Here is a 9,584-nt window from a genome sequence, read left to right as displayed (position 1 = left end):
TGTGCGTAAGGGAATTACTTGCAAAATGTGACATTTCCACTAAGAACAGACTTTATTGGGAGCTATTTGGGAAAAAAAGAGCTGTGCCAACAGGATAAGGTTAGCTCCACAGACAACCTGGGCAAGTGAACTTTCATTGCGAGTGTTGTGTTTTTTTCCTTTTATGTAAACCAGCTCCAGTTGACGACACTGCATTTGCAGCACAATGCACATGTTTACGGATATTTCTTTGGGATATAAGTGATAATGCATGGTTGCCGATGTTGCCTCAGTCATACTTTTAAAAAGCTTATTTTATTAGAATGGCCGATAGTCTGGACAATAGAAGTGATATTTGAATAGAGAGGAAAAACATGTTAAACAGTGGAGGAGTGTCGGTTTGACTATTCAGAGTCACCCAGAGACACATAAAGCATGTTCATCTGTAATGAAAAGCATTTTAACTGATGCTGTAGGAATGAAATGCAACAGGTTGGGCTGTGTTCAGACAAAGACTGAGGTTTTACACTTTTATTCTATCAGAGTTCTAAATAATGAGGCTCATTTTTGTCCTGCTTTTCAATAAATGTGTAGCCTAAATTAGCTGGGTAGGATCTGAGTGACCAGATGTGCCAATAAGCTACTCTTCCAGAGTAAAAATCAAATTAAACTCATTCAATAAATACATTACTTGGAAATAATTGTGCTTACAAATAATAGAATAATTAGGAAATGGGAAATCATTAAATAATGTGATGAAGTCAAAGTCCAGCAGAAAAAGGGAGTTTGGGATGTTTTGGTTTGCTCCCTTTACTGTGATCAGCGGTGTATAGTTTCCCTCGTACACATCGTTAAATCGTTAAATTACACATATGTACCGTGTGCGTGCGTGTGCGTGCGTGCGTGTGTTTATGTGTGCGCGCGCCTTCAGCAACCTTTCAGGTGTGTCTGGTGGTCTGCCCCGTAACTTTTTCCTGCTCGTCCACACCGGCTCAGACAGATGATAAGAAACACGTCTATGTAAACTAAAATCTGTGTGTGTGTGTGTGTGTTTGTGTGTGTGTGTGTGTGTGTGTGTGTGTGTGTGTGTGTGTGTGAGTGTGTGTGTATGTGTCTGTGTGTGTTGGAGTCATGGAGGGGGGTTTAGGGAACGTAGGCGCATAATATTTCTTGTATTTGTGTATTTAATTTGGAGCCTGACGTCAGATAACTAATTGATCCCTGCTCAGCACATTACTGATAATAATTCAGAAACAAAAGTATAATTTGTTTCGTAAGGGGGCTGTATTGATTCGAAAATAAAGGCCGATTTAAGCCTGAGGCCGGCGGCGCTGCTCAAGTTTTTCATAAAACTGAAGAAACAAACCCAAAAGCTTGATGCTACAGAGGTATTACTTTCATTTATATCGGTTTTATGCATCATTTCATGTCCTTCAACTGCATTATAAAATAAGATAGCACTGTTAGAAATGATGAAAGAAAGAAAGAAAGAAAGAAAGAAAGAAAGAAAGAAAGAAAGAAAGAAAGAAAAGTTATTGCATTGTCTCCAATTATATGTAATGACATTTTAATGATCAGTTCGATCAGATGACACAGAAGCAGAGAACATGATGCTAAAACTGTTTATTATTGAGGTTAACTAAACTTAGCTTTTGCAAAAAAATATATGCAACAGATATGTAAAGATGAAGAGTGTTATAAAAATAACAACCTTACTGTATGGAATCGTGCATGTGTGCGTGCGTGTGCAGTACGCTCCTGTTATAACACGCTCCAACCCACATACCTTGCGCGCTGCCTTTGCGCTCCGTGCGCTCATGGGGAGTCTGCTCTCACATGCAGTTCCATCACCTCGCTTTATTTCCTTGTTCTCGCTCCGCTTTTAAAGTCCATCATTAGCGGGATTAAACAGCAGAGATTTCGGAGAGATGGAACTAGAGGGTCTGAGGCAATGTTTCCCGGTCTTCTCTTCTGATTGGATCTGTGAAAGATGATGTCAAACGACCGCATGCGCCCCGGATTGGAGAGAGAGGAGTAAACAAAGCCGCGAGTAGGAGGAGGAGGGGGAGGAGGAGGAGAGGTCTCCACATCTCGAGACAGTCCGACCGACACAGCGGCGACCCCGGTGGCGCGTACTCCTCTGCGAAAGGCTGAAAGTTACACTGAAGATCCCACTTTAATGACTGACGCGCTAAAAAAAAGACTTTTGGAAAAGGAACACTTACCATCGTCTTTTAATCTGGACCCTGTGCATTTTTTTTCACGTTTAAGTAAGAGACAGATTCCCTAATTTAGCGCGCAACTGTTCCTTAAAGTATCGAAGGAATTAATCGGCTGCTGTCCGCGTTCTTATTGCTGTTCTGTGCGCTTATGCAATTTTGAGAAATTAAACAACTGAAGTTATATCAGAATAGACATGCAGCAGCGATGCAACCCGGTCGTTTGAGGACAGTCTGATTCGTTTGGATCGGACATCATGGTCCGATAATTGGAAGACAGAGAAAGACAGAACGTAAGAAATCAAGAGGTAAAAAGACATTTGGGACACTTTGTTTGCGGGAACATCTGCCTCTCACGTCCAGGTGTCCCGCCGAGCGGTGCGAAGTCTCCAGCTCAGGCCGGGAGCGCTGACATGCTGCCCAAAGTCGAGACTGAATCCTTGGGACTCTCTCGATCGTATGGAGAACATCGGCGCATGTCAAGGACTATGCAAGGTAAGAACTGTCATTGATTTTCCTCTCGTGCGACCACAAGGCAGATTCACAAGCTTCGACTCAAGTAGTTTTACGGAGCGTCATCAGACTGGAAGTCCTCAGTGCGTATATCTCAATGACACCAAAAGTTTTGAACACGCGTTTATCCAACACATTTCTGCGGACAACTTAGGACAATGACTGGTGATATATGTAAAAGAGCCTTGACGGACGTGTTTAATTATTAGGCACATGAAGTTAGATTCTGGAGATTTTGGAAATTTCTATTAGTAGCCTAGCCTATGGTTTGTGGGTAAGTTTCTATTATTTTCTCTGAATCTTTACTTTGAAATTATAATTAGAAAACATGAATGCAGATCAAACCTGGACACATTTGGTGTGGCGCGTGATCAAGCAATGATTATACCGAGCTGTCACTCATGCTGGAAGTGTGTTGGCACCTGGTGCGTAGAAACGGTGAGACAGAGCAGAGTTCTGTGTATTTCACTTTTTTTTTGTTTCTGTGGTTTTAGAATAAAACACTTGACTTATTCTCAGCGTAATATGCAGAATTTACATATGATTTTGTCTGAATCTAAACAGTGGTTTAGACAGAGGTTTGGCCAATTTATCAAAAAGAAGAAGAAAAACTGCATTTTTTAGAGATTTAATTTAGTGATTTTCCCTCTGTCAAAATTTGACCTCTGGACAGTAAACGTTCGTCTAAGAAGCCTATTAAACCTGTTCTAATTTAAATTTAACAGAAATTTTGAAATTGTCATAATTGGGTGACTAATCAATCTAAATTAATTTATATTTTGTGTGTTCATAAAAAACGTTGGCCTAATAATTTCAAAATGTAGGATTAAATAAATTAAATAAGGGCACCAAATATCGCTTTTATGGTGCTATAGTCACGAATGTACTTCATCTTTTATGATTTTTCTTTACATCTTACGACAAATGTCAAATATTAAGTTGAAAGTGCGAAAGGAGGTCTATTAAAAAAGTGCAGCTTTGATTGAGAAGAAAATTCCGATTGGATGTTTTTATAAAAAAAAATGTACGGCATTCTTTGGATATGAGATATTTATTTTATTGATGCTTCTACAAAATCCACAGAAAGCAGCGACAATTTAAAAAAAGGACTGACTTCTGCCTAGACAAACTCGCGTATCCCCCCCATTCCACTCACGTCATTTCACAACAGTATAAACGGACAATCAATTAGCACGGTCTTGGTTTATGAGACGCTGATAACACACACGCACAAGACAAGGAGTGGCTTGTTAAAGAGCACATCATCCATTTTCACGCAGGGCTAAAAACAAGGTAGCTCGGACTAAGAGAGGTTTTCTCTTGGAATAATCAGTGCTTTTGTTAAATGTTTTAGCTTTATGGAAATGGCATGAGCAAGTGGCGGTCGAGGTGAGAGCCAGCAGGTGAGAGACTGTGTTGACCGGTGTGTTTCTGCTCCTAATGAAGCTAACCTGCACACACCTTGTGTGCATAACCTCCGCTTGTTTCTAAAGCAAAAAGGCAGGAAAGGTAATGGGATTCAGTAGGGTTCAACTAAACTCAATTTAGCCATGCACATCTTTCCAAAAAATATGTTTTTTTCTTTTGTAATACAGACATAATTATACTAGAAAACATGTATTAAAATGCGAACGCAAATATAGCAGCACCGTGTGTACAATTTAAAGTGAGACCATATCTGCGGAAATCCAGATAGAATATTTCTGGAAATATTCTTTATTTGTGGTGTGCATATCTGCAACCAGTGCCCCGGTAATGTAAACGTTCCTGATTAAAATGTGTCCAAAAGCAGCTGTTGTGCGCCGTGAGGCCATGATAGCAGGCCCTACACATTTTCTCCTTAATGCGCTTTAAGGCAGAAGAAAGTTCGGAAATTGAGTCTGCTTAGAGCTTCTGTGAAAGACAACGGCGGTTCGGTGGAACTTGTTGCTTCAGCTGGAATATGCAACGCGGATCTCAGCAGGGAGGCGGGTTAAACAAACCAAAAATCATGTCTAATTAAAAGGTTCTAGTGAGCAGATGAATGGATATGAAGGAGAGCAGTATAAGTAAATGCGTCTAGTTGACATAATATTTCCACACGTACAGCCACATCCACTGAAGTTTTCCTGTTTGATCATGGCTGCTTTGTATGATTGTAACCATAAATGCGTTTATAACTGCTGTAAATGTCAGTCTGTCTGTTTGCTTGTAGCGCTGTGACTCCCAGTCATAATTATCAATGCAAGCATGTATAATACGCAAGGCAATTAAGGGACTACAACAAATACAACAAATACGAATCGAACTATATTCAGTCCTAAATCTTAAAGACATGAATGGAAAAATATGCCAATGCTGTGGATCTACTTGTTTCTAAACTGATATTAATTTACAGTAATTCGTTGTGTATTAAAATAATCATGTCAAATCACATCGACAACTTGTAAAATCGATTCTTTTTCCAGCACACGCAGAAAGTCACATCATATGTTGCCTCGGCTCTTGAGCCATAGCATTGCGAGTTATTCTTCTTCGAGAGAGAAATAATGTAAGTTCAAGTTGGTTTTGGATGTTTTTCTCCTCGCCTGCAGAGATAAGGGCATGTCTGTGTGTCTTCATTTGTCTGTGGGCGGTTACGCTTTCTCCTCCAATCCTTAACTCTAATATCTTTCCATTTCCCCCAGCGATTTCACGACTTAGATGCATGCATATTTATGAGGTTCACTTTCATGCGCTTTTTTTATTTATTTTTTGGCTCCTGTCTGCAACGAATGTCGAGGAGAGGGAGGCAACAACGAGAAATAAATGGTTGCGTCCTTTCAACTCATTCCAAAATCAACTTCATCGTCTTCCCCTCCTCAAATTAAACCTCTACAAGTCCAACAGAACTTAAAAAAGAAGAAGAATCTCATTCAATTGCGTCGCGTGGCTTCCCGTGGTTCATCCTGACGGATGAAAGTGCGCTTTTGGAAAGAAAAAAAAAGATTGCTCAGCAGTGAAATAGACTTCTCTCTCTGTGTCCGTTTCTCCTCCTCAGCCCCCCAGTTAAAAATGATGGACTACTCCTATGACGAAGACTTGGACGAGATGTGTCCCGTGTGCGGAGACAAGGTTTCAGGGTATCACTACGGACTACTGACCTGCGAGAGCTGCAAGGTTAGTGCCCTCAGTCTTCACTCCACAGTAGGAAACCATTACAATAATATTGTGCGTGCATGGTGACCTTTACCGTTTCTGCTTTGATATCTAAAAATATTCCTAGAGTCTGAAATTGTATTTGGAAGTGAGGTCTCAATTATGCCTAAATTACTGGTGTTATTATAAAGTTCCTGTAGTGCATCAAAGCCTGTCAGTGTCAGGTTTACAGAGTAAGGTTTGATTGTTTGCAGTATTTAGTAGTAAAGCTGGACTTATTTATTAATGTACTCTTTGACATTTTTGTCTACTTTAGTATGATTGTTTTCCTTAGATATTGCAGACACAGCCATAGTTGTATTGTTCAATTTTAAAATGCATAAACCCCATACATAGAAATACTTTGGCACTTACATTTCTCAACTTGTGCTGTATTTCCGTGTATTAAGCTCTCTGTTCATCTGTGGAGGTCCTTTTTCAGTTTTATTTTGCACGATAAGTACTTAGCCAACATTCTTATCCAGAGTGATTTGCAACAAGTGCAAATGTTTAGTAAAGAGTCAGTTGCTCTTCACAAACATTAGAGGAAAACCAAAGAGGCCGAAGGTCCCGTATTGTTGTGACAAGTGATGTAACAAACCTTTCCTGTGAGTGTCAGAGGATTTTGTGAAGCGGTGAATGGCTTGTTAAAGAAACCGTTCAAAAGCATGCAAAAGGGTTTTGTATATTTTGCAACCACCAAACACAAGAGGTGAGGAGGGTGGGGGGTGGGGGGTTAACCCAGGAAGCAAAGTACACAATAATACAGTCTCTGTTTGTACAAGCATGTTCTCTACTGTCTAAAACTCATCACAAGTTCATTAAGAGAACAGCAACATTGTCTGGTTGCAAAATGTTTCCATAGTTTAACAAAGAGGCTACCGCAAACCAAACAGTTACTGCTATTATTTTGAGCTCTATCAACAACCTATTTGTCCCTTTCTGCCTATTTCCACAGTTTTCCTCAACACTGAGCTAATAGGCTTTACCCAAGTTTTTTGTTAGCCCAGTAAAGCTGTCAGCACAAAATGAAGCTAAGACAAATGTCTCTGTGCTAACTCTATTCAGTGTAAAATTGCCGTTCACGGTATTGATGCCGCAGCTCACATTTCTTGCCTATGTGGTCATTATTCACAGCAGATGTTATAGATTTGATCCCATATTATGACCTTGAGATGCTGAGCACTTGCTTGAAGGGAGACGTCAGTAGCATCTCTGCTGCTTTCCAGCCTCTGCACAGGCTCGTGTTGAAGAGCCAGTTCACAAACCTATTTCCCAGTTCAGTTGAAAGGCTCCGGTGTGTGTGTGTGTGTGTGTGTGTGTGTGTGTGCGTGCGTGCGTGCGTGCATGCGTGTGTGTGTCTGTCTGTCTGCATGCAGGATGTAAATGGAGAAGTCTTTTATAAAGTGCGATATATCCTTGTTGAAACATGATTGATAATTACCTGAAGCTTTTCATTGATTATATCTAAAATGCAGGCAATCTATCCAGTTAAAGTATGATTGTCAGAGCTGGAGACATACATCAGTGTGTTGACATGTTACAGACTCATATTGCTATTAAATATTCGCTATCAACCAGGCAGTGCAATCCATCTCTAGTGTAAAAGAGGTTCCTCTCTGGCCACAGTTGCGTGAAAACCAACACTTAGATTTTATACTTAGTTTTCTATAAACATCAAAGTACCTCTGTTTCAGTTTTTGTTGTGCACTACCTGAGAAAGATTCACAACTTTGTGGTATCTGATTTTGAATATACTTCATAAGTTCCAGCAAGAAATTCACCCTCTCACCCCACCCCAGGATATATCCTTCAGTCCCCCCAAAACACAGTTGGGAATAACACACGTTTGTTATCAGGGTCATATTTTTTCTAAGGTTTAGTTGGGTCGCCAGTTTTGGGCTGAGGAAAAACACGCGCATAGAAAGAAAGAGCGAAAGATTCTTCAACCTCCCCATAATCCTACCAGCTCACACTGCACACACATAGTGTGTTAGTTCATACTACACTTAGCCTACATAAAGTAAATATGGTACCACATCATACCCACTGGAATAACAACAACAAGATGAAACAGGCTTCATTGTCCTTGTTGAACACAAACAGGCTCAATCCCAGCATTCTTCATTTTGGGATACTGCGACTTTGCAGATTAATCCTAAACTAGTAAGAAGGTCAAGGGTCAGAGTTATAGTGCATAGTGGATATATCAAACATTTATTTAGGATTTGCACAAGTTTAAGGAAAGAAAATACAAGCAAAACAAAATATTTAGTTTTTATTTTAAAATTAGACAGAGCACATATCAAGTAAGGTGTATGGCAGACAGGGATCCGAGGAGATAAATTGGTGATGTAAATTCTTGTTTTTTCTGCTTCTAATTGGACTTACTGGCCAATATTGATATTGAGCAAAAGCAGTTTCCTGGTTGGTGATTTTGTGCCAAGAGAGAGAGTTTTTCAGGATGGAATTCCAAGGTCAGGAATACCCAATTGCTCAGATAATTCATCACAGTAAAATTGGACACGCGTTTTATGAATAGCTTGCATCTACTCTACAGCATATCAAATATTTGTAATGATTTTAGATTTTATGTGGATTTGTGACACATTTTTGGGTTAATGAGAAACTGAACAGAAGTCAAAAGTAGCTTGCAGCATTTCTGAGCCTTGACGAGTGTCTTTTCTTGGTTTGAACTGCCGGTCAAATTAAAGGTTTTTAGTGATGTTGTCCGCTAAATCTCCAGCAGTGATGTAGTGTGGTTTTTAAAGCATGTCAGAATCCAGTTTGGTTCAGATATTTATAGCGCATGCTGTACACTAAATGGAAAATTGGAGAGAAAGTTCTCTTTCAAGCATGGATTTTTTAGCACAGAGAAGTCGATAATCCAAAAAGAGTGCAGTGGATTTTTTTTTTTTTTTGGGATGGATCAGGCAATGCAGATTGTCAATTAAACTTTATGTTTGGTGAGATATTGACAGCAGCATGTTCTTTTTTCTTTTTCTTTTTTTTTAAAGACCAGGTTTAAGGATTCTCCTTATGGATCTAGAATACGTTAATACCATCTTCCCTTCGTTTGATTATCACTGCTGCTGCCTATAATTAATTCCACGTTGCAGGTATGAATCTCTGTAATCCCGGAACTGTGAATTATGGATATAATTTATTGGATTTTTTTGGAATCCTGTGCTCATATTTTTCAATAATTAAGTGGAGAGTTGAAAAGATGCTTTCCCTGTAAATTCTAGAGTCTTTACCTGAATACATTGAGATAATAATACGGAGAATAGCAATGTCATTTTGACAGGACATAAACTAGATTTCATACCCTTTATGAATTATGAAAAACACTAAGTGAGGGAGGTATGTAAGAAATTTATGTTTATGCTCATTTGTTATACGCTGATTAAAATTAAGTTATGTAAATGCATATTTATTAATATTTCCTTGTGTGACATTATCAAAAAGTTTTATAACTACTTACACTACCAGTTAAAAGTTTGGGGTCACTTACAAATTCCATACCACTGCATTAGAGATAGAATACCAGCTGAGTGGATTGCTGCTATTTAATGCAATATCCACATTTCCCATTATCAGAAACCATTCATCCAATGTTCCAAAGACCCATTCTGTTTACTAAGCTGATATCATTTTAGAAAACTAACTAGAAAAACATTTGGAGAACCTTTTTGCAATTATGTAAGCACATAATGT

The 9,584-nt window shown here is 39.1% G+C and overlaps 1 protein-coding gene across 1 annotated transcript in view; it reads left to right on the top strand.

Annotated features, from left to right (window-relative positions):
- The first annotated feature begins 2,055 nt into the window (after positions 1–2,055).
- nr5a2 (nuclear receptor subfamily 5, group A, member 2) overlaps positions 2,056–9,584 on the top strand; it is a 70,281-nt gene continuing 62,752 nt past the window's right edge. The window contains exons 1-2 of the mRNA XM_032525746.1: positions 2,056–2,693; positions 5,731–5,849. Of these exons, the coding sequence (XP_032381637.1) occupies positions 2,612–2,693; positions 5,731–5,849 (201 nt within the window). The 5' untranslated portion in view covers positions 2,056–2,611. The remainder of the gene's footprint in view (positions 2,694–5,730; positions 5,850–9,584) is intronic.

The sequence above is a fragment of the Etheostoma spectabile genome, chromosome 9, assembly GCF_008692095.1.
Source record: "Etheostoma spectabile isolate EspeVRDwgs_2016 chromosome 9, UIUC_Espe_1.0, whole genome shotgun sequence".
Lineage (NCBI taxonomy): Eukaryota > Metazoa > Chordata > Actinopteri > Perciformes > Percidae > Etheostoma > Etheostoma spectabile.
Note: the sequence above shows the minus strand (reverse complement) of the source record. Positions and strands in the feature narration are given on the sequence as shown.